Here is a 26,160-nt window from a genome sequence, read left to right as displayed (position 1 = left end):
CGTCGCGGCCACATGGGTGGCACGCGACCAATCAGAAGCCGTGACGTCGCGGGAGGCAAGAAACGCGCGCATTTTAAGCAAACAACGCTGCCGGTTCCCTCGGTGAGGTCCAGGCTGCGTCGGAGAGGTGAGTATAGCAATATTTTTTATTTTGATTCTTTATTTTACACATTAATATGGATCCCAGGGCCTGAAGGAGAGTTTCCTCTCCTTCAGACCCTGGGAACCATCAGGAATACTGTCCGATACTTGAGTCCCATTGACTTGTATTGGTATTGGGTATCGGTATCGGATTAGATCCGATACTTTGCCGGTATCGGCCGATACTTTCCGATACCGATACTTTCAAGTATCGGACGGTATCGCTCAACACTAGTCATGACACATGCATGGAGAGCCCAACAAACAGGCTCTCCATGCATGTGTCGTAACTCACACAGCTGCGACATATGCAGCTGTGACGCCGGATAGCTGATCAGCCGGAGCGATCCAGATGTCTGGGTTCCCTCTGCAGCTTATTCGGTAAGTGCAATACCTTGCTGAATAAGGAGGGACCCAAACATATTCACTCATCTCTAATCGTAGCTAAAATATAGCGATTTTGCTGGTTTGATTTTTTCCCTATTTCTCCATCCATTCCTCTTGTGGGATAAATATTTACATTTACTATTAATTAAGACAATATGCATATGATGGTATGAAATGTGTTACATTTTTATAATATAAAAGAATACACCAGCGCTACCTCCCCAGAGTCACTGAGCCGCAGGAACCGGGACAGAAAGGGGCTTTTGCTGTCAAATAGAAAATGCAATCAATATAAAAACAACTGGATCCGCGCTACAGTGCTAGTGAAACATATAGAAATGTACACTAAGTGTATACCGAAATGACTTCACAGTACTTCGCTCAAATAATGCACAATGTAACAGTCAAAATATATATACAGAGGGATAAATGCTGCGCTGCCCAGCACAACACAGAACCACCGTATACCGATCACCACTGATCCAGACTTGGACCTAGAACCAGGGATATTAGTGTGCCTAGAAAACCAGTGCCAGTGAATAAATTGCGAACTCACCGTGATGTTGTTGTAGCTCGGTGTATAATGATGGATGTTGGTCCGGTTTAGATGGTGGTATCCGTCGGGTGGGTGTGCAGGCAGACAAACGGGCGAACAGGGAAGAACAATCGCAGAGCAGCGTGCAGTGCGGAAGCTGCATAGAGCCAGGGACAGCTCTGGCCGGTAGCGTCCCTGGATACGAGCGGGAAACAACAGAGGAAGGAGCTCGCTGGCACAGGGCTCAGCGTGTGACGTCACTGAGCTTGTGAAAAGTACCGGATAACACAGGGACCAAACCGACGCGTTTCGAAGGAGCGGCGTCCTTCTTCATCAGGGTTACCGGTCACTGAAGATGCCCCGATATTTAACCTCCCAAGTTGTCGCTCAAAGTACACGGCCCGCCCATTTAGCCCGCTGCTGGAATGGTAGCTTATGGAAGTGACAAAACGTCCTGGCAATATAGGATGTAGTCAGAGATTATGGAAAGTGTGGCCCACGAAACAACCATGTATTAAGTAAAATGATATATATCATAGAAGTACACAAAGCATTCAAACTATATAGGAAAAACCTAACTGTGTTTAACTTCTTGGTCAAGTTAGTGGGACAGAGCTGCCACAGTGAAATGAGTAAAATTGATAAAAACAAACCTTTAATATATAATTAATTAAAATTAGTAATAAATGGTTACAATAGGTAAAAACCGATTAAAAAACAAATAAAAAAGGGAAAGACAGGGGATATCCATGCCAATCCCCGATAAAAATTAGATAAAACCAATCGGGGACCAAGGTGGTGGACGGGGTGATAATGCACTACCCCAGTGCACCGTGGCCCCAAGGAAAAAAGAAAAAGGAGGGGGGGGGGGGTATGGGGAAGGAAAGCAATAGCCTAAAAAGCAAATATTTCAAGCCCATGATTAAGGCCTTTGGGTGCAAGACTGTTCAGGGAGAAGATACACTGAGATTCGGCCCTGGACATGGCTTTTATTAGGTTGCCCCCTCTTAAATTTGGTTTCACTTTTTGAATTCCCCAAAATGTGATGCCCCTGGTAGATTTGCCATGTCTCTCACTGAAATGCCGAGAAAGTGGGTGGCCCATGAAGCCTTTTTGAATATTAATAAAGTGTTCCTTCACCCGAACCATCATGGGCCTCTTGGTGCGGCCAACATAGAGTTTTCAACATGGGCACTCAATAGCGTATATAACCCTTGAAGTAGCACACGTAATGTTGTCTCTGATGATATATTCATTCCTGTCATCCGAATCAGTGAAAGTGGAGCGGCATGTTTTCTGAAAGGATGTGTGCCGGCACCCGTGACAAAATCCGCAAGGTGTAAACCCTGTCTTGCTGCTAGCAGGTGCCTCCATTATTTGTTTGTACTTGGATGCTTGTTTTGTGGTGGGGGCTATAATGCTGCCCAGAGATTTTGCCTTCTTGAATACAAATCTTGGTACGGGTGGCAAAAGTTCCCCTATAATTCTGTCCCCTTGAAGCACAGTCCAGTGCTTGTGGATAATGGATCTAAATTTAGTATGCCCAGCATGGAATTGGGTAATGAATGGTAACTGACGGATTTGGTCCTGAATATTCATTGGCTGGTTAGTGGGTTTCACTCTGTGTAACAGAGCATCCCTAGGTGTCTCCATAATATCCTTCTTGGCCTGTTCCAATAGTCCACTGGGGTAACCCTTGTCTAGAAATTGTTGGGTGAGAAAAGCAGAGTCCTTACTGTAGTCCTCCAAGGTGGTGCAATTCCGTCTGATTCTTGTGTACTGGCCCTTGGGAATATTTGTGAGCCAGACTGGAAGATGGCAGCTGGTCATACCAATAAAACTATTGGAGTCCACCTCCTTGCGATAACACTTGGTGAATATCTGGTCACTCTCTATATAAATGCTGAGGTCCAGGAAGTTAATGCTTGTCATTCAGATTGTGGGTGTAAACTCCAACCCAAAGGTATTGTTGTTTAGACTTGATATGAAGGAATCCAGCTCGACCTTGGGGCCATTCCAGACAAAAAGCACGTCGTCAATGAAGCGATGCCAAAGAACCAGACCTGTACGAAGGTTGCCAGATGGAAAAATGCAGGACTCCTCCCACTTGGCCACAAACAAATTGGCATACGAGGGGGCAAACCGTGTGCCCATGGCAGTGCCACAGATTTGCAGGAAAAAGTCACCTTCATACCATCCATACGGAGTCATTAGAGGCCATGATCCATACTCAGGACAATACTTTGGAGGTTTCGATATACCCCAGTACACCTACTTATGGGAATCTTAGTACATATGAAGAGACCCATTCACGGCCCATTACATCCTTACATACTTCCAATAGATTTTCCCCACTATCATTAAGTGGAGTAGGCTTAGATTCTGGCAACATGCACAACGATATGCAAAATGATAAACATCAACGCACCTCCCAACAGGCCACCCATCGAGTCACATCCACTCAAATTAGACCTGTGGAAAAACAATCTGGGGGTTCAACCACAACATCCAGTAAAAGTATGTCCGGTAATCCATCCTCTGGACCCAATAGAAATACCATCCTCAGGAATGGACACAGGTCCACCCTATCCAATAAAAACAAGGGTGCCAGTGTAACATTAAAACATCCTGCCAAGTCCAAGGCCCGCCCACCGGTGAACCAGGATTTTTTCCGGGTAAGGTCTACAAAACTAAGAGGGGCAGGAGGGGGAGGAAACTCACCAAAACTAAAATAAACTCAACGGTCAAGAACCCACAAAAAATATTTAATCTAATTTCACACAAATTAACTAATAATGAGACATCCCTATTACAAAAAGGGTTGAAATATGCACCTACTTCTATGGGGAAACCATTTTCTCTTTATATAAGTATGAAGAAATATTTAAGGAATTTAGCTATAAAAAAATGTTTTCCTCAAAAAGGACAAATTATCCACAGGTAACATCAACCCTAATCCTGACACTTAAATCCATACCACACTGGCTAATCCCTCTTCTTTTAACCCTATACATGAACAATCGGAGGCATTTCTAACCTTTGACAAACTAGTCACGAACGATATTAGGAAACTACAAAGAGTGAAGTCCAGATTCATTCCCTGCAATTTAACTAATGCTGAGAAAAAAGCAATCAAAGACATACAGAGTAACAACAACATCACTATTCGCCCTGCGGACAAGGGAGGAGGCATCATCATTCTGGATCAAGCTATGTATCATGAGTAGTGTTGAGCGATACCGTCCGATACTTGAAAGTATCGGTATCGGAAAGTATCGGCCGATACCGGCAAAGTATCGGATCTAATCCGATACCGATACCCGATACCAATACAAGTCAATGGGACTCAAGTATCAGACGGTATTCCTGATGGTTCCCAGGGTCTGAAGGAGAGGAAACTCTCCTTCAGGCCCTGGGATCCATATTAATGTGTAAAATAAAGAATTAAAATAAAAAATATTGCTATACTCACCTCTCCGACGCAGCCTGGACCTCACCGAGGGAACCGGCAGCGTTGTTTGCTTAAAATGCGCGCTTTTACTTCCTTCCGTGATGACACGGCTTGTGATTGGTCGCGAGCCGCCCATGTGGCCGCGACGCGACCAATCACAGCAAGCCGTGACGTAATTTTCAGGTCCTCAATGCCTAATTCTAGGCATTCATGATTTTAAAATTACGTTCCGGCTTGTGATTGGTCGCGTCGCGGTCACATGGGCGACGCGACCAATCACAAGCCGTGACGTCACGGGAGGCAGGAGACGCACGCATTTTTAAAATTACGTCACGGCTTGTGATTGGTTGCGTGCCGCCCTTGTGACGCGACCAATCACAGCAAGCTGTGACGTAATTTCAGGTCCTGAATGCAGAAATAGGCATCAGGACCTGAAATTACGTCACGGCTTGCTGTGATTGGTCGCGTCGCGGTCACATGGGCGGCATATTTTTTATTTTAATTCTTTATTTTACACATTACTGTTGTTTCAATACCGATACCCGATACCACAAAAGTATCGGATCTCGGTATCGGAATTCCGATACCCGCAAGTATCGGCCGATACCCGATACTTGCGGTATCGGAATGCTCAACACTAATCATGAGGAATCAATTCGTTTGCTCAGCGACACTACCACCTACAGGAAACTGAGAAGTGACCCTACACCGCAGTTTATTAATAAACTTAAATCTCTCTGCCTTAACCCCTTCCTGACATCGGACGTACTATCCCGTCGAGGTGGGGTGGGCCCCCATGACCACGGACGGGATAGTACGTCCAGCGCGATCGGCGGCGCTCACGGGGGGAGCGCGGCCGATCGCGGCCGGGTGTCAGCTGCATATCGCAGCTGACATCCGGCACTATGTGCCAGGAGCGGTCACGGACCACTCCCGGCACATTAACCCCCGGCACACCACGATCAAAGATGATTGCGATGTGCCGGCGGTGCAGGGAAGCATCGCGCAGGGAGGGGGCTCCCTGCGGGCTTCCCTGAGCCCCCCGCAGCAACGCGATGTGATCGCGTTGCTGCGAGGGTCTTACCTCCCTCCCTGCCTGCTCCAGACCCAGATCCAAGATGGCCGCGGATCCGGGTCCTGCAGGGAGGGAGGTGGCTTCACAGAAGCCTGCTCAGAGCAGGCACTGTGAAGCAGCCTGCACTTCTCTCAGATCGGTGATCTGTCAGAGTGCTATGCAAACTGGCAGATCACCGATCTGTATTGTCCCCCCCTGGGGCAAAGTAAAAAAGTAAAAAAAAAAATTTCCAAATGTGTAAAAAAAAAAAAAAAAAAAAAAATATTCCAAAATAATGAAAAAAAATATATATATTATTCCCATAAATACATTTCTTTATCTAAATAAAATAAAAAAAACAATAAAAGTACACGTATTTAGTATTGCCGCGTCCCTAACGACCCGACCTATAAAACTGGCCCACTAGTTAACCCCTTCAGTAAACACTGTAAGAAAAAAAAAAAAACGAGGCAAAAAACAACGCTTTATTATCATACCGCCGAACAAAAAGTGGAATAACACGCAATCAAAAAGACAGATATAAATAACCATGGGACCACTGTAAGCGACATCTTGTCCCGCAAATAACGAGCCACCATACAGCATCATCAGCAAAAAAATAAAAAAGTTATAGTCCTGAGAATAAAGCGATGCAAAAATAATTATTTTTTCCATAAAATAGTTTTTATCATATAAAAGCGCCAAAACATAAAAAAATAATATAAATGAGATATCCCTGTAATCGTACTGACCCGAAGAATAAAACTGCTTTATCAATTTTACCAAACGCGGAATGGTATAAACGCCTCCCCCAAAAGAAATTCATGAATAGCTGGTTTTTGGTCATTCTGCCTCACAAAAATCGGAATAAAAAGCGATCAAAAACTGTCACATGTCCGAAAATGTTACCAATAAAAACGTCAACTCGTCCCGCAAAAAACAAGACCTCACATGACTCTGTGGACCAAAATATGGAAAATTTATAGCTCTCAAAATGTGGTAACGCAAAAAATATTTTTTGCAATGAAAAGCGTCTTTCAGTGTGTGACGGCTGCCAATCATAAAAATCCGCTAAAAAACTCGCTATAAAAGTAAATCAAACCCCCCTTCATCACCCCCTTAGTTAGGGAAAAATAAAAAAAATGTATTTATTTCCATTTTCCCATTAGGGCTAGGGTTGGAGCTAGGGTTAAGGCTACAGTTAGGGTTGGGGCTAAAGTTAGGGTTAGGGTTGGGGCTAAAGTTACGGTTAAGGTTTAGATTACATTTACGGTTGGGAATAGGGTTGGGATTAGGGTTAGGGGTGTGTCAGGGTTAGAGGTGTGGTTAGGGTTACTGTTGGGATTAGGGTTAGGGGTGTGTTTGGATTAGGGTTTCAGTTATAATTGGGGGGTTTCCACTGTTTCGGCAAATCAGGGGCTCTCCAAACGCGACATGGCGTCCGATCTCAATTCCAGCCAATTCTGCGTTGAAAAAGTAAAACAGTGCTCCTTCCCTTCCGAGCTTTCCCGTGTGCCCAAACAGGGGTTTACCCCAACATATGGGGTAGCAGCGTACTCGGAACAAATAGGACAACAACCTTTGGGGTCCAATTTCTCCTGTTACCCCTGGGAAAATACAAAACTGGGGGCTAAAAAATAATTTTTGTGGGAAAAAAAATATTTTTTATTTTCACGGCTCTGCGTTATAAACTGTAGTGAAACACTTGGGGGTTCAAAGTTCTTACAACACATCTAGATAAGTTCCTTGGGGGGTCTAGTTTCCAAAATAGGGTCACTTGTGCGGGGCTTCTACTGTTTAGGTACATTAGGGGCTCTGCAAACGCAATGTGACGCCTGCAGACCATTCCATCTAAGTCTGCATTCCAAATGGCGCTCCTTCCCTTCCGAGCCCTCCCATGCATCCAAACGGTGGTTCCCCCCACATATGGGGTATCAGCGCACTCAGGACAAATTGGACAACAACTTTTGGGGTCCAATTTCTCCTGTTACCCTCGGGAAAATACAAAACTGGGGGCTGAAAAATAATTTTTGTGGGAAAAAATTTTAGTTTTATTTTTACGGCTCTGCATTATAAACTTCTGTGAAGCCCTTGGTGGGTCAAAGCGCTCACCACACATCTAGATAAGTTCCTTAGGGGGTCTACTTTCCAACATGGTGTCACTTGTGGGGGGTTTCTACTGTTTAGGTACATTAGGGGCTCTGCAAACGCAATGTGACGCCTGCAGACCATTCCATCTAAGTCTGCATTCCAAATGGCGCTCCTTCCCTTCCGAGCCCTCCCATGCATCCAAACGGTGGTTCCCCCCACATATGGGGTATCAGCGCACTCAGGACAAATTGGACAACAACTTTTGGGGTCCAATTTCTCCTGTTACCCTCGGGAAAATACAAAACTGGGGGCTGAAAAATAATTTTTGTGGGAAAAAATTTTAGTTTTATTTTTACGGCTCTGCATTATAAACTTCTGTGAAGCCCTTGGTGGGTCAAAGCGCTCACCACACATCTAGATAAGTTCCTTAGGGGGTCTACTTTCCAACATGGTGTCACTTGTGGGGGGTTTCTACTGTTTAGGTACATTAGGGGCTCTGCAAACGCAATGTGACGCCTGCAGACCATTCCATCTAAGCCTGCATTCCAAATGGCACTCCTTCCTTTCCAAGCCCTCCCATGCGCCCAAACAGTGGTTCTCCCCACATATGGTGTATTATCGCACTCAGGACAACTTGGACAACAAATTTTGGGGTCCAATTTCTCTTGCTACCCTCGGGAAAATACAAAACTGGGGGCTAAAAAAATAATTTTTGTGGGAAAAAATTTTTGTTTTATTTTTACGGCTCTGCATTATTAACTTCTGTGAAGCCCTTGGTGGGTCAAAGCGCTCAAAACACATCTAGATAAGTTCCTTAGGGGGTCTACTTTACAAAATGGTGTCACTTGTGGGGGGTTTCAATGTTTAGCACATCAGTGGCTCTCCAAACGCAACATGGCGTCCCATCTCAATTCCTGTCAATTTTGCATTGAAAAGTCAAACGGTGCTACTTCCCTTCCGAGCTCTCCCATGCGCCAAAACAGTGGTTTTCCCCCACATATAGGGTATCAGCGTACTCAGGACAAATTGTACAACAACTTTTGGGGTCCAATTTCTTCTCTTACCCTTGGGAAAATAAAAAATTGGGGGAGAAAAGATAATTTTTGTGAAAAAATATGATTTTTTATTTTTATGGTTCTGCATTATAAACTTCTGTGAAGCACTTGGTGGGTCAAAGTGCTCACCACACCTCTAGATAAGTTCCTTAGGGGGTCTACTTTCCAAAATAGTGTCACTTGTGGGGGGTTTCAATGTTTAGGCACATCAGTGGCTCTCCAAACGCAACATGGCGTCCCATCTCAATTCCTGTCAATTTTGCATTGAAAAGTCAAACGGTGCTACTTCCCTTCCGAGCTCTCCCATGCGCCCAAACAGTGGTTTTCCCCCACATATGGGGTAGCAGCGTACTCGGAACAAATAGGACAACAACCTTTGGGGTCCAATTTCTCCTGTTACCCCTGGGAAAATACAAAACTGGGGGCTAAAAAATAATTTTTGTGGGAAAAAAAAATATTTTTTATTTTCACGGCTCTGCGTTATAAACTGTAGTGAACCACTTGGGGGTTCAAAGTTCTTACAACACATCTAGATAAGTTCCTTGGGGGGTCTAGTTTCCAAAATGGGGTCACTTGTGCGGGGCTTCTACTGTTTAGGTACATTAGGGGCTCTGCAAACGCAATGTGACGCCTGCAGACCATTCCATCTAAGTCTGCATTCCAAATGGCGCTCCTTCCCTTCCGAGCCCTCCCATGCATCCAAACGGTGGTTCCCCCCACATATGGGGTATCAGCGCACTCAGGACAAATTGGACAACAACTTTTGGGGTCCAATTTCTCCTGTTACCCTCGGGAAAATACAAAACTGGGGGCTGAAAAATAATTTTTGTGGGAAAAAATTTTAGTTTTATTTTTACGGCTCTGCATTATAAACTTCTGTGAAGCCCTTGGTGGGTCAAAGCGCTCACCACACATCTAGATAAGTTCCTTAGGGGGTCTACTTTCCAACATGGTGTCACTTGTGGGGGGTTTCTACTGTTTAGGTACATTAGGGGCTCTGCAAACGCAATGTGACGCCTGCAGACCATTCCATCTAAGTCTGCATTCCAAATGGCGCTCCTTCCCTTCCGAGCCCTCCCATGCATCCAAACGGTGGTTCCCCCCACATATGGGGTATCAGCGCACTCAGGACAAATTGGACAACAACTATTGGGGTCCAATTTCTCCTGTTACCCTCGGGAAAATACAAAACTGGGGGCTGAAAAATAATTTTTGCGGGAAAAAATTTTAGTTTTATTTTTACGGCTCTGCATTATAAACTTCTGTGAAGCCCTTGGTGGGTCAAAGCGCTCACCACACATCTAGATAAGTTCCTTAGGGGGTCTACTTTCCAACATGGTGTCACTTGTGGGGGGTTTCTACTGTTTAGGTACATTAGGGGCTCTGCAAACGCAATGTGACGCCTGCAGACCATTCCATCTAAGCCTGCATTCCAAATGGCACTCCTTCCTTTCCGAGCCCTCCCATGCGCCCAAACAGTGGTTCTCCCCACATATGGTGTATCATCGCACTCAGGACAACTTGGACAACAAATTTTGGGGTCCAATTTCTCTTGCTACCCTTGGGAAAATACAAAACTGGGGGCTAAAAAAATAATTTTTGTGGGAAAAAATTTTTGTTTTATTTTTACGGCTCTGCATTATTAACTTCTGTGAAGCCCTTGGTGGGTCAAAGCGCTCAAAACACATCTAGATAAGTTCCTTAGGGGGTCTACTTTACAAAATGGTGTCACTTGTGGGGGGTTTCAATGTTTAGCACATCAGTGGCTCTCCAAACGCAACATGGCGTCCCATCTCAATTCCTGTCAATTTTGCATTGAAAAGTCAAACGGTGCTACTTCCCTTCCGAGCTCTCCCATGCGCCCAAACAGTGGTTTTCCCCCACATATTGGGTATCAGCGTACTCAGGACAAATTGTACAACAACTTTCGGGGTCCAATTTCTTCTCTTACACTTGGGAAAATAAAAAATTGGGGGAGAAAAGATAATTTTTGTGAAAAAATATGATTTTTTATTTTTATGGTTCTGCATTATAAACTTCTGTGAAGCACTTGGTGGGTCAAAGTGCTCACCACACCTCTAGATAAGTTCCTTAGGGGGTCTACTTTCCAAAATGGTGTCACTTGTGGGGGGTTTCAATGTTTAGGCACATCAGTGGCTCTCCAAACGCAACATGACGTCCCATCTCAATTCCTGTCAATTTTGCATTGAAAAGTCAAACGGCGCTCCTTCCCTTCCGAGGTCTCCCATGCGCCCAAACAGTGGTTTATCCCCACATATGGGGTATCAGCGTACTCAGGACGAATTGTACAACAACTTTTGGGGTCCAATTTCTTCTCTTACCCTTGGGAAAATAAAAAATTGGGGGCGAAAAATATTTTTTGTGAAAAAATGTGATTTTTTATTTTTACGGTTCTGCATTATAAACTTCTGTGAAGCACTTGGTGGGTCAAAGTGCTCACCACACCTCTAGATAAGTTCCTTAGGGGGTCTACTTTCCAACATGGTGTCACTTGTGGGGGGTTTCTACTGTTTAGGTACATTAGGGGCTCTGCAAACGCAATGTGACGCCTGCAGACCATTCCATCTAAGCCTGCATTCCAAATGGCACTCTTTCCTTTCCGAGCCCTCCCATGCGCCCAAACAGTGGTTCTCCCCACATATGGTGTATCATCGCACTCAGGACAACTTGGACAACAAATTTTGGGGTCCAATTTCTCTTGCTACCCTCGGGAAAATACAAAACTGGGGGCTAAAAAAATAATTTTTGTGGGAAAAAATTTTTGTTTTATTTTTACGGCTCTGCATTATTAACTTCTGTGAAGCCCTTGGTAGGTCAAAGCGCTCAAAACACATCTAGATAAGTTCCTTAGGGGGTCTACTTTACAAAATGGTGTCACTTGTGGGGGGTTTCAATGTTTAGCACATCAGTGGCTCTCCAAACGCAACATGGCGTCCCATCTCAATTCCTGTCAATTTTGCATTGAAAAGTCAAACGGTGCTACTTCCCTTCCGAGCTCTCCCATGCGCCCAAACAGTGGTTTTCCCCCACATATAGGGTATCAACGTACTCAGGACAAATTGTACAACAACTTTTGGGGTCCAATTTCTTCTCTTACCCTTGGGAAAATAAAAAATTGGGGGTGAAAAGATAATTTTTGTGAAAAAATATGATTTTTTATTTTTATGGTTCTGCATTATAAACTTCTGTGAAGCACTTGGTGGGTCAAAGTGCTCACCACACCTCTAGATAAGTTCCTTAGGGGGTCTACTTTCCAAAATGGTGTCACTTGTGGGGGGTTTCAATGTTTAGGCACATCAGTGGCTCTCCAAACGCAACATGACGTCCCATCTCAATTCCTGTCAATTTTGCATTGAAAAGTCAAACGGCGCTCCTTCCCTTCCGAGGTCTCCCATGCGCCCAAACAGTGGTTTATCCCCACATATGGGGTATCAGCGTACTCAGGACGAATTGTACAACAACTTTTGGGGTCCAATTTCTTCTCTTACCCTTGGGAAAATAAAAAATTGGGGGCGAAAAATATTTTTTGTGAAAAAATGTGATTTTTTATTTTTACGGTTCTGCATTATAAACTTCTGTGAAGCACTTGGTGGGTCAAAGTGCTCACCACACCTCTAGATAAGTTCCTTAGGGGGTCTACTTTCCAAAATGGTGTCACTTGTGGGGGGTTTCAATGTTTAGGCACATCAGTGGCTCTCCAAACGCAACATGGCGTCCCATCTCAATTCCTGTCAATTTTGCATTGAAAAGTCAAACGGTGCTACTTCCCTTCCGAGCTCTCCCATGCGCCCAAACAGTGGTTTTCCCCCACATATGGGGTATCAGCGTACTCAGGACAAATTGTACAACAACTTTTAGGGTCCAATTTCTTCTCTTACCCTTGGGAAAATAAAAAATTGGGGGTGAAAAGATAATTTTTGTGAAAAAATATGATTTTTTATTTTTACGGTTCTGCATTATAAACTTCTGTGAAGCACTTGGTGGGTCAAAGTGCTCACCACACCTCTAGATAAGTTCCTTAGGGGGTCTACTTTCCAAAATGGTGTCACTTGTGGGGGGTTTCAATGTTTAGGCACATCAGTGGCTCTCCAAACGCAACATGACGTCTTATCTCAATTCCTGTCAATTTTGCATTGAAAAGTCAAACGGCGCTCCTTCCCTTCCGAGGTCTCCCATGCGCCCAAACAGTGGTTTATCCCCACATATGGGGTATCAGCGTACTCAGGACGAATTGTACAACAACTTTTGGGGTCCAATTTCTTCTCTTACCCTTGGGAAAATAAAAAATTGGGGGCGAAAAATATTTTTTGTGAAAAAATGTGATTTTTTATTTTTACGGTTCTGCATTATAAACTTCTGTGAAGCACTTGGTGGGTTAAAGTGCTCACCACACCTCTAGATAAGTTCCTTAGGGGGTCTACTTTCCAAAATAGTGTCACTTGTGGGGGGTTTTCAATGTTTAGGCACATCAGGGGCTCACCAAACGCAACATGGCGTCCCATCTCAATTCCAGTCAATTTTGCATTGAAAAGTCAAATGGCGCTCCTTCGCTTCCGAGCTCGGTCATGCGCACAAACAGTGGTTTACCCCCACATATGGGGTATCGGCATACTCAGGACAAATTGTACAACAACTTTTGGGGTCCATTTTCTCCTGTTACCCTTGGTAAAATAAAACAAATTGGAGCTGAAGTAAATTTTTTGTGAAAAAAAGTTAAATGTTCATTTTTATTTAAACATTCCAAAAATTCCTGTGAAGCACCAGAAGGGTTAATAAACTTCTTGAATATGGTTTTGAGCACCTTGATGGGTGCAGTTTTTAGAATGGTGTCACACTTGGGTATTTTCTATCATATAGACCCCTCAAAATGACTTCAAATGAGATGTGGTCCCTAAAAAAAAATGGTGTTTTAAAAATGAGAAATTGCTGGTCAACTTTTAACCCTTATAACTCCCTAACAAAAAAAAATTTTGGTTCCAAAATTGTGCTGATGTAAAGTAGACATGTGGGAAATGTTACTTATTAAGTATTTTGTGTGACATATCTCTGTGATTTAAGGGCATAAAAATTAAAAGTTGGAAAATTGCAAAATTTTCCAAATTTTCGCCAAATTTCCATTTTTTTTGCAAATAAACGCAGGTAATATCAAAGAAATTTTACCACTATCATGAAGTACAATATGTCACGAGAAAACAGTGTCAGAATCGCCAAGATCCGTTGAAGCGTTCCAGAGTTATAACCTCATAAATGGACAGTGGTCAGAATTGTAAAAATTGGCCCGGTCATTAACGTGCAAACCACCCTTGGGGGTGAAGGGGTTAAAGGTCAATCCCTGGGTATATTGAATAAAAAGGAATTTGGTTTTGTATTTAATAAAGATCCCAGCATGGCCATCTTCTACCATATCCCTAAGATACACAAAAATGCGGCACATCCTCCAGGTAGGCCTATTATCTCGGGGATCAACAGCCTGACAGCAAATCTGTCCCGGTATGTGGACATGCACTTACAGAAGTGCATGCAACTCATACCGGCTTACCTCAAGGATACGGGCCATATTCTTCGTATCCTGGAGAAAGTCAAATGGGAACCTAATTACTTTTTAGGCACCCTGGACATAAAATCACTTTACACAGTGATTGATCAAAACATGGGTTGCCAAATTGCAGGGCAGTATCTTCAAACCCTGGGTATATATCCGAACACCCAGGTCACCTTTATTGAGGAGTGCATTCAATTCATTTTACAGCACAAGTATTTTTGGTATGAAGGTGACTTTTTCCTGCAAACCTGTGGCACTGCCATGGGCACATGGTTTGCCCCCTCGTATGCCAATTTGTTTGTGGCCAAGTGGGAGGAGTCCTGCATTTTTCCATCTGGCAACCTTCGTACAAGTCTGGTTCTTTGGCGTCGCTTCATTGACGACGTGCTTTTTGTCTGGAATGGCCCCAAGGTCGAGCTGGATTCCTTCATATCAAGTCTAAACAACAATACCTTTGGGTTGGAGTTTACACCCACAATCAGCATGACAAGCATTAACTTCCTGGACCTCAGCATTTATATAGAGAGTGACCAGATATTCACCAAGTGTTATCGCAAGGAGGTGGACTCCAATAGTTTTATTGGTATGACCAGCTGCCATCTTCCAGTCTGGCTCACAAATATTCCCAAGGGCCAGCACACAAGAATCAGACGGAATTGCACCACCTTGGAGGACTACAGTAAGGACTCTGCTTTTCTCACCCAACAATTTCTAGACAAGGGTTACCCCAGTGGACTATTGGAACAGGCCAAGAAGGATATTATGGAGACACCTAGGGATGCTATGTTACACAGAGTGAAACCCACTAACCAGCCAATGAATATTCAGGACCAAATCCGTCAGTTACCATTCATTACCCAATTCCATGCTGGGCATACTAAATTTAGGTCCATTATCCACAAGCACTGGACTGTGCTTCAAGGGGACAGAATTATAGGGGAACTTTTGCCACCCATACCAAGATTTGTATTCAAGAAGGCAAAATCTCTGGACAGCATTATAGCCCCCACCACAAAACAAGCATCCAAGTACAAACAAATAATGGAGGCTCCTGCTAGCAGCAAGACAGGGTTTACACCTTGCGGATTTTGTCACGGATGCCGGCACACATCCTTTCAGAAAACATGCCGCTCCACTTTCACTGATTCGGATGACAGGAATGAATATATCATCAGAGACAACATTACGTGCGCTACTTCAAGGGTTATATACGCTATTGAGTGCCCATGTAGAAAACTCTATGTTGGCCGCACCAAGAGGCCCATGATGGTTCGGGTGAAGGAACACTTTATTAATATTCAAAAAGGCTTTATGGGCCACCCACTTTCTCGGCATTTCAGTGAGAGACATGGCAAATCTACCAGGGGCATCACATTTTGGGGAATTCAAAAAGTGAAACCAAATTTTAGAGGGGGCAACCTAATAAAAGCCATGTCCAGGGCCGAATCTCAGTGGATCTTCTCCCTGAACAGTCTTGCACCCAAAGGCCTTAATCATGGGCTTGAAATATTTGCTTTTTAGGCTACTGCTTTCCTTCCCCATACCCACCCCCCTCCTTTTTCTTTTTTCCTTGGGGCCACGGTGCACTGGGGTAGTGCTTTATCACCCCGTCCACCACCTTGGTCCCCGATTGGTTTTATCTAATTTTTATCGGGGATTGGCATGGATATCCCCTGTCTTTCCTTTTTTTATTTGTTTTTTAATCGGTTTTTACCTATTGTAACCATTTATTACTAATTTTAATTAATTATATATTAAAGGTTTGTTTTTATCAATTTTACTCATTTCACTGTGGCAGCTCTGTCCCACTAACTTGACCAAGAAGTTAAACACAGTTAGGTTTTTCCTATATAGTTTGAATGCTTTGTGTACTTCTATGATATATATCATTTTACTTAATACATGGTTGTTTCGTGGGCCACACTTTCCATAATCTCTGACTACATCCTACATTGCCAGGACGTTTTGTCACTTCCATAAGCTACCATTCCAGCAGCGGGCTAAATGGGAGGGCCGTGTACTTTGAGCGACAACTTGGGAGGTTAAATATCGGGGCATCTTCAGTGACCGGTAACCCTGATGAAGAAGGACGCCGCTCCTTCGAAATGCGTCGGTTTGGTCCCTGTGTTATCCCGTACTTTTCACAAGCTCAGTGACGTCACACGCTGAGCCCTGTGCCAGCGAGCTCCTTCCTCTGTTGTTTACCGCTCGTATCCAGGGACGCTACCGACTGGAGCTATCCCTGGCTCTACGCAGCTTCCGCACTGCATGCTGCTCTGCGGTTGTTCTTCCCTGTTCGCCCGTTTGTCTGCCTGCACACCCACCCGACGGATACCACCATCTAAACCGGACCAACATCCATCATTATACACCGAGCTACAACAACATCACAGTGAGTTCGCAATTTATTCACTGGCATTGGTTTTCTAGGCACACTAATATCCCTGGTTCTAGGTCCAAGTCTGGATCAGTGGTGATCGGTATACGGTGGTTCTGTGTTGTGCTGGGCAGCGCAGCATTTATCCCTCTGTATATATATTTTGACTGTTACATTTTTATGTTTTAGATTGAATCTATATTTTTTTGATTACTTGTCAATTTTTTATTTAAATTGGTAAACCAAGTGTTAGGGCTAGCGGAACGCACCAAATAATTAGAATAGATAGAGTAAGGTGCGTTCGCAGCCCGGGGTCCACCGTGCAGAGATGGAACCTGCTGCTAAGTAGTGACAGACTATATTGTGGTACAATGTGGACATACACACGGGTTAACCTCACCCTGTGTGAAGGAAGCGAACCCTGTTGCGTCACAGGGCCGCGGTACCACACCAAGAGCGCAAGCATGGAGTCTTAGAACTCAATCCCAAGACACAGGATTTGAGTTCATATAGACCTCTTGCGCTCGACACCGCAACTGAGGTGTCAGAGTGTAGGAAACAATATTAATAAAGATGCACGAGAGTGCATGCGGTGCTGCACTGGCGGACGCCACTAACCACCCAGGCTTGGGTCAGGAAAGCGCTGTGAAAGCACATGGCGCCGTACTGGCATTCACAGCAATAGACGCTGTTTTGTGTGTTACATGCTGATGGCTAAGTCGGGCGCTAGAACGCAAACATCCACCTTACACGAGCAGTCATACCATAGGGATGGGATATTTAAGGATGACTTGTGTTGTGAACTCTATTTCTGGGCTCCCTCTTGTGGTCACAAGTGGTACTGTGTGAGTGCTGTCTTTCTGCAGGTTTGTGACTGGCATCAGCTGTCTCGTTATCTGTGAGCTGGTTTTCTATTTAAGCTCACTTGGACTCTCAGTCTATGCCTGCTGTCAATGTATTCAGTGCTATTCTGATTCCTTCTGACTACCTTGCTCCCAGTCTCTTCAAGAGAAGCTAAGTTTCCGTTTTGTTCATTTTTTGATCATCAGTGTTCTATTTGTTTCTTGTCCAGCTTGCTAATATGTGATTTCCCAGCTTGCTGGTAGCTCTAGGGGGCTGAGTTTCTCCCCACACACCGTTAGTTGGTGTGGGGGTTCTTGAATTCTCAGCGTGGATATATTGGTAGGGTTTTTCGCTGACCGCACAGTTCGCTATCTGTCTTCTGCTATCTAGTATTAGCGGGCCTCATTTGCTGAATCTGTTTTCATTCCTACGTGTGTCTTTTCTCCTTACCTCACCGTTATTATTTGTTGGGGGCTTCCTATATCTTTGGGGTTATTTCTCTTGAGGCAAGTGAGGTCTTGCTTTCTCTTTAGGGGTAGTCAGTTTCTCAGGCTGCGTCGAGACGTCCAGGATTTTAGGCATGTTCACCGGCTACCTTTAGTGTGTTTGGATAGGATCAGGTTTTGCGGTCAGTCCAGTTACCATCTCCATAGAGCTCATGTCTATGTTTAGTTACTTAGCTAGTATTTCCTGTGATCCCCAGCCACTGGGATCATAACAGTACAGCAGGCCACAAAAGTGTTTAATGCATCGCATGAAGTGGGATAAAAGAAGTCCTGAGTACAATTTTTTTTTCCCTCCTTTGCTGCAGTCTGTCTAGCTTCTCTCATCCCCTTAATCTCTGGGTGGTTTTGAGCTCAGCTGCAGACATGGATATTCTGAGTCTGACTTCTAGTGTGGATCATCTTGCTGCAAAGGTGCAAAATATTCAGGATTTTGTTGTTCATAGCCCTATGTCTGAGCCAAAGATACCTATTCCTGAGTTGTTTTCTGGAGATAGATCTAGGTTTCTGAATTTTAGGAATAATTGTAAATTGTTTCTATCTTTGAGACCTCGTTCCTCTGGTGATTCCGCTCAGCAAGTTAAAATTGTTATCTCCTTGTTACGCGGCGACCCTCAAGATTGGGCTTTCTCTCTGGCGCCAGGAGATCCTGCATTGCTGAATGTAGATGCGTTTTTCTGGCGCTTGGACTGCTTTATGAGGAACCTAATCTTGAGAACCAGGTAGAAAAGGCTTTGCTGGCTATCTCTCAAGGTCAGGATGAAGCTGAGGTGTACTGTCAAAAATTTCGGAAATGGTCAGTGCTTACTCAATGCAATGAGTGTGCCCTGGCTGCAAATTTCAGAGAGGGTCTTTCTGAAGCCATTAAGAATGTTATGGTGGGGTTCCCCACGCCTGCAAGTCTGAGTGATTCAATGGCTTTGGCCATTCAGATTGATCGGCGTTTGCGGGAGCGCAAATCTGCGCATCCTCTGGCGGTGTTCTCTGAACAGAGACCTGAGTCAATGCAATGTGACAGAATTCTGACTAGAATTGAGCGACAAAGTCATAGACGTCAAAATGGGTTGTGCTTTTACTGTGGTGATTCTACTCATGTTATCTCAGCATGCTCTAAGCGCTTAAAAAAATCGCTAAACCTGTCACCATTGGTACTATACAGCCTAAGTTCATTTTGTCTGTTACTTTAATCTGTTCTTTGTCATCCTACTCAGTTATGGCTTTTGTGGATTCAGGTGCTGCCCTGAATCTTATGGATTTGTCGTTTGCCAAGCGCTGTGGTTTTGTTCTGGAGCCTTTGGAATTTCCTATTCCACTGAGGGGAATAGATGCTATGCCATTGGCTGAGAATAAGCCTCAGTATTGGACTCAAGTGACCATGTGCATGACTCCTGTACATCAGGAGGTGATTCGCTTTCTTGTGCTGCATAATTTTCATGATGTTGTAGTTTTGGGTCTGCCATGGCTGCAGGCCCATAATCCAGTTCTGGATTGGAAAGCTATGTCTGTGTCAAGTTGGGGTTGTCAGGGGATTCATGGTGATGTCCCTTTGGTGTCAATTGCTTCTTCCACTCTTTCTGAGGTCCCTGAGTTTTTGTCGGACTACCAGGATGTATTTGATGAGCCCAGATCCGGTGCCCTGCCTCCTCATAGGGATTGTGATTGTGCTATAAATTTGATTCCTGGCAGTAAGTTCCCTAAGGGACGACTTTTTAATTTTTCTATACCAGAACATGCCGCGATGCGGAGTTATATAAAGGAGTCTTTGGCGAAGGGACATATTCGCCCATCCTCCTCCCCTCTTGGTGCAGGATTCTTTTTTGTGGCCATGAAGGATGGTTCTCTGAGACCTTGTATAGATTATCGTCTTCTAAATAAAATCACGGTCAAATTTCAGTATCCTTTGCCATTATTGTCTGATCTGTTTTCTCGGATTAAGGGATCCAGTTGGTTCACCAAGATAGATCTTCGTGGTGCGTATAACCTTGTGCGTATCAAGCAGGGGGACGAATGGAAAACAGCATTTAATACGCCCGAAGGCCATTTTGAGTACTTGGTGATGCCTTTTGGACTCTCTAATGCTCCTTCTGTGTTTCAGTCCTTCATGCATGACATCTTCCGAAAATATCTGGATAAATTTATGATTGTGTATCTGGATGACATTTTGGTCTTTTCTGAGGACTTGGAGTCCCATGTGAAGCAGGTCAGGATGGTGTTTCAGGTCCTGCGTGCTAATGCTTTATTTGTGAAGGGCTCAAAATGTCTCTTCGGAGTACAGAAGGTTTCCTTTTTGGGTTTTATTTTTTCTCCTTCTACTATTGAGATGGACCCAGTCAAGGTCCAGGCTATTCATGACTGGACTCAGCCTACATCTGTTAAGAGTCTTCAGAAGTTCTTGGGTTTTGCTAATTTTTACCGTCGCTTCATCGCTAATTTTTCTGGCGTGGTTAAGCCCTTGACGGATTTGACCAAGAAAGGTTCTGATGTGACTAATTGGTCTCCTGCGGCAGTGGAAGCCTTTCGGGAGCTGAAGCACTGGTTTTCTTCAGCTCCAGTCTTATGTCAGCCTGATGTCTCTCTTCCTTTCCAGGTCGAAGTGGATGCTTCTGAGATTGGAGCAGGGGCTGTTTTGTCGCAGAGAAGCTCTGATGGCTCTGTGATGAAGCCTTGTGCCTTCTTTTCAAGAAAGTTTTTGCCTGCCGAGCGGAATTATGATGTTGGTAATCGGGAGTTGTTGGCTATGAAGTGGGCATTTGAGGAGTGGCGACATTGGCTCGAGGGAGCTAGGCATCGTGTGGTAGTCTTGACTGATCACAAAAATCTGATTTATCTCGAGTCTGCCAAGCGCCTGAATCCTAGACAGGCTCGTTGGTCGTTGTTTTTCTCCCGTTTCGATTTCGTGGTCTCGTACCTGCCTGGTTCGAAGAACGTGAAGGCTGATGCCCTTTCTAGGAGTTTTGTGCCTGACTCTCCGGGAGTTTCAGAGCCGGCTGGTATCCTCAAAGAGGGAGTGATTTTGTCTACCATTTCCCCAGATTTGCGACGAGTGCTGCAGAAATTTCAGGCTGATAGACCTGACCGTTGCCCACCAGAGAGACTGTTTGTCCCAGATAGATGGACCAGCAGAGTTATTTCTGAGGTTCATTCTTCGATGTTGGCAGGTCATCCTGGGATTTTTGGTACCAGAGATTTGGTGGCTAGGTCCTTCTGGTGGCCTTCCTTGTCGCGGGATGTGCGTTCCTTTGTGCAGTCCTGTGTAGTGTTGAGCGATACCGTCCGATACTTGAAAGTATCGGTATCGGAAAGTATCGGCCGATACCGGCAAAGTATCGGATCTAATCCGATACCGATACCCGATACCAATACAAGTCAATGGGACTCAAGTATCGGACGGTATTCCTGATGGTTCTCAGGGTCTGAAGGAGAGGAAACTCTCCTTCAGGCCCTGGGATCCATATTAATGTGTAAAATAAAGAATTAAAATAAAAAATATTGCTATACTCACCTCTCCGACGCAGCCTGGACCTCACTGAGGGAACCGGCAGCGTTGTTTGCTTAAAATGCGCGCTTTTACTTCCTTCCGTGACGTCACGGCTTGTGATTGGTCGCGTCGCCCATGTGACCGCGACACGACCAATCACAAGCCATGACGTCACGGGAGGCAGGAGACGCGCGCATTTTTAAAATTACGTCACGGCTTGTGATTGGTTGCGTGCCGCCCATGTGACCGCGACGCGACCAATCACAGCAAGCCGTGACGTAATTTCAGGTCCTGAATGCAGAAATAGGCATCAGGCTTGTGATTGGTCGCGTCGCGGTCACATGGGCGATGCGACCAATCACAAGCCGTGACGTCACGGGAGGCAGGAGACGCGCGCATTTTTAAAATTATGTCACGGCTTGTGATTGGTCGCGTCGCCCATGTGACCGCGACGCGACCAATCACAAGCCGGAACGTAATTTTAAAATCATGAATGCCTAGAATTAGGCATTGAGGACCTGAAAATTACATCACGACTTGCTGTGATTGGTCGCGTCGTGGCCACATGGGCGGCACGCGACCAATCACAAGCCGTGACGTCACGGAAGGAAGTAAAAGCGCGCATTTTAAGCAAACAACGCTGCCGGTTCCCTCGGTGAGGTCCAGGCTGCGTTGGAGAGGTGAGTATAGCAATATTTTTTATTTTAATTCTTTATTTTACACATTAATGTTGTTTCGATACCGATACCCGATACCACAAAAGTATCGGATCTCGGTATCGGAATTCCGATACCCGCAAGTATCGGCCGATACCCGATACTTGTGGTATCGGAATGCTCAACACTAGTCCTGTGGGATTTGTGCTCGGGCTAAGCCTTGCTGTTCTCGTGCTAGCGGTTTGCTTTTGCCTTTGCCTGTCCCGAAGAGGCCTTGGACGCACATTTCCATGGATTTTATTTCAGATCTTCCAGTATCTCAGAGAATGTCTGTCATCTGGGTGGTGTGTGATCGTTTTTCCAAAATGGTCCATTTGGTGCCCTTGCCTAAGTTGCCTTCCTCCTCCGATTTAGTTCCTTTATTTTTTCAGAATGTGGTTCGCTTGCACGGCATCCCTGAAAATATTGTGTCTGACAGAGGATCCCAGTTTGTGTCCAGATTTTGGCAGATTTTTTGTGCTAAGATGGGCATTGATTTGTCTTTTTCGTCGGCCTTCCATCCTCAGACGAATGACCAAACCGAGCGAACTAATCAGACCTTGGAAACTTATTTAAGATGTTTTGTTTCTGCTGATCAGGATGATTGGGTGACTTTTTTGCCATTGGCCGAGTTTGCCCTTAATAATCGGGCTAGTTCTGCTACTTTGGTTTCGCCTTTTTTCTGCAATTCTGGTTTTCATCCTCGTTTTTCCTCGGGTCAGGTTGAGCCTTCTGACTGTCCGGGGGTGGATTCTGTGGTGGATAGGTTGCAGCAGATTTGGAACCATGTGGTGGACAATTTGAAGTTGTCACAGGAGAAGGCTCAGCGCTTTGCCAACCGCCGTCGCGGTGTTGGTCCCCGACTTCGTGTTGGGGATTTGGTATGGCTGTCTTCTCGGTATGTTCCTATGAAGGTTTCCTCTCCTAAATTCAAGCCTCGCTTCATCGGTCCTTATAAGATTTTGGAAATCCTTAACCCAGTGTCTTTTCGTTTGGACCTCCCAGCATCGTTTGCCATTCATAATGTGTTCCATAGGTCTTTGTTGCGGAGGTATGTGGTGCCTGTGGTTCCTTCTGTTGAGCCTCCTGCTCCGGTGCTGGTTGAGGGCGAATTGGAGTACGTGGTGGAGAAGATCTTGGATTCTCGTATTTCCAGACGGAGGCTTCAGTATTTAGTTAAGTGGAAGGGCTATGGTCAGGAGGATAATTCCTGGGTTGTCGCCTCTGATGTCCATGCGGCTGATTTGGTTCGTGCCTTCCATGCGGCTCATCCTGATCGCCCTGGGGGTCTTGATGAGGGTTCGGTGACCCCTCCTCAAGGGGGGGGGTACTGTTGTGAACTCTATTTCTGGGCTCCCTCTTGTGGTCACAAGTGGTACTGTGTGAGTGCTGTCTTTCTGCAGGTTTGTGACTGGCATCAGCTGTCTCGTTATCTGTGAGCTGGTTTTCTATTTAAGCTCACTTGGACTCTCAGTCTATGCCTGCTGTCAATGTATTCAGTGCTATTCTGATTCCTTCTGACTACCTTGCTCCCAGTCTCTTCAAGAGAAGCTAAGTTTCCGTTTTGTTCATTTTTTGATCATCAGTGTTCTATTTGTTTCTTGTCCAGCTTGCTAATATGTGATTTCCCAGCTTGCTGGTAGCTCTAGGGGGCTGAGTTTCTCCCCCCACACCGTTAGTTGATGTGGGGGTTCTTGAATTCTCAGCGTGGATATATTGGTAGGGTTTTTCGCTGACCGCACAGTTCGCTATCTGTCTTCTGCTATCTAGTATTAGCGGGCCTCATTTGCTGAATCTGTTTTCATTCCTACGTGTGTCTTTTCTCCTTACCTCACCGTTATTATTTGTTGGGGGCTTCCTATATCTTTGGGGTTATTTCTCTTGAGGCAAGTGAGGTCTTGCTTTCTCTTTAGGGGTAGTCAGTTTCTCAGGCTGCGTCGAGACGTCCAGGATTTTAGGCACATTCACCGGCTACCTTTAGTGTGTTTGGATAGGATCAGGTTTTGCGGTCAGTCCAGTTACCATCTCCCTAGAGCTCGTGTCTATGTTTAGTTACTTAGCTAGTATTTCCTGTGATCCCCAGCCACTGGGATCATAACAGACTTGCACTCATCAACACACACACATATACAAATGTACACTAGCGCATGGCCGTGCGGTCATGCGAACCCTTTAAAGCTGCAGCATGTACAGGACCTTCCCAGAAGGACCAATGGGAAGCTGCTACAGAAGTTGAGCACCTTCAGGACCTTCCTGGAGGACCAATGGAATCTGCTGCAGTATCTGAGCATGTGATCCTCGATCTCCAATGGGAGATCTTGCCCTGGGCATGCTCAGAAGGGGAAAAGCAGGACTTAGTCCCGAAAGCGTCTGCTCGCCGCTGCCCAGCACCAGCTTCAATGGCAGAAGCTGGAAAAGCAGCAGTAACCCTATGCACAGAGTGAGACTGAGCAAGACGCTGGGACTGACATCTCTGCTGAGCAGACTCCACTGCGGCTGGAGAAGAATGGGAGACCGCAGTGGAGATGGTTTGAGATTCCCCCCTGTGCAGAGGCGGGAACACGACACCTAACACCAAGTTATGTATAAATCTATATACAATGGGGAAAAAGTGTGAAATAAGTATTTGATCACCTACTAACTAGCAAGAATTCTGGCTCTCACAAACTTGTTAGTTTTTCATTAAGAAGCCCTCCTACTTTCCATTCATTACCTGTATTAATTGCACCTGTTTGAGCTCGTTACCTGTGTAAAAGGCACCTGTCCACAAACTCAATCACTTTCCAACCTCTCCACCATGGGCAAGACCAAATAGCTGTCTAAGGACATCAAAAATGTAGACCTGCACAGGGCTGGGATGGGCTACAAGACAATAGGCAAACAGCTTGGTAAGAAGGCATCAACAGTTTGCACAATTAAGAGAAAATGGAAGAAACACAAGATGACTGTCAATCTTCCTTGGTCTGGAGCTCCATGTAAGATTTCGCCTTGGGGGTAATAATGATTCTGAGAAAGGTAAGGAATCAGCCCAGAACTACACAGAAGGAGCCTGCAGTGTGTTACAAATGGTAATGTTTGAGATTGTGGTACCAGGTCATTGACCAGGTCATTGACAATCACAATGTGATTATATTACGGCACTATGCTATGCATGATGTTTCTAATTGGAAGGCGCACTAGGGATGTTCTGGGAAGTAGGAGGTTCACAGTGCTCTGGTCCAAAATCAATGGACTAACAATGTGGCCACTTGACCATGGTCCTGCAAATCTTTTTGCCCAAGTCTTATATAACCCTAAAAAAATCATGTTAATAGTAATTATGGTATTGTGACCAATATGTCTTCTAAATCAATTCCCCAGAATGTGAACCACTCGATTGCAACTACCCAGAACCCTGTCCTTTGGGATATGAGACTATTCCTAAAGTTACGGAAGGAGAATGTTGTATCACATTTAATTGTAGTAAGTATTACTATTAAATATTAAAATGGCTGGAACATCAACAAACTTGCAAACACAAGCAATTGTCTTACAAATGGCGGGATGTGTGTGATAAGCAAAGTAGATTTAAATTTTTATTCCAAAAAACTCAAGCCAAAAAAAATTCCTGCTGCAAAGTTCCAATTTTAATCACTTTATATTTTGCTTTGTTATATCTCATGTAAAAGTATATGGCCGGCGTCACACTCAGCGTAAGACAATACGGTCTGTTTTTTACGGCCGTAATACGGCCGTAATACGGAGAAATGTTCCCAAAATAGTGATCCGTAGGCAGGGTGTGTCAGCGAATTTTGCGCATGGCATCCTCCGTATGTAATCCGTATGGCATCCGTACTGCGATATTTTCTCGCAGGCTTGCAAAACCAACATCTAATGGATTTATGTGCTCAAATGTTCGGTAAAACATATATACAGTATATATATATATATATATATATATATATATATGTCATTGAGACACATATATATATATTCTGTATTTATATT

General features: G+C 44.7%; 1 protein-coding gene across 1 annotated transcript in view; it reads left to right on the top strand.

Annotated features, from left to right (window-relative positions):
* Nucleotides 1-26,160, top strand: part of LOC143806868 (mucin-2-like) — a 373,557-nt gene that overhangs the window by 317,647 nt on the left and 29,750 nt on the right. Inside the window, exon 34 of the mRNA XM_077287848.1 lies at nt 25,534-25,635. Within this exon, the coding sequence (XP_077143963.1) occupies nt 25,534-25,635 (102 nt within the window). The remainder of the gene's footprint in view (nt 1-25,533; nt 25,636-26,160) is intronic.

The sequence above is a fragment of the Ranitomeya variabilis genome, chromosome 2 (assembly GCF_051348905.1).
Source record: "Ranitomeya variabilis isolate aRanVar5 chromosome 2, aRanVar5.hap1, whole genome shotgun sequence".
Classification (NCBI taxonomy): Eukaryota; Metazoa; Chordata; class Amphibia; order Anura; family Dendrobatidae; genus Ranitomeya; species Ranitomeya variabilis.
The sequence above is the reverse complement of the archived record's forward strand: the minus strand, read 5'-3'. Positions and strand labels throughout refer to the sequence as shown.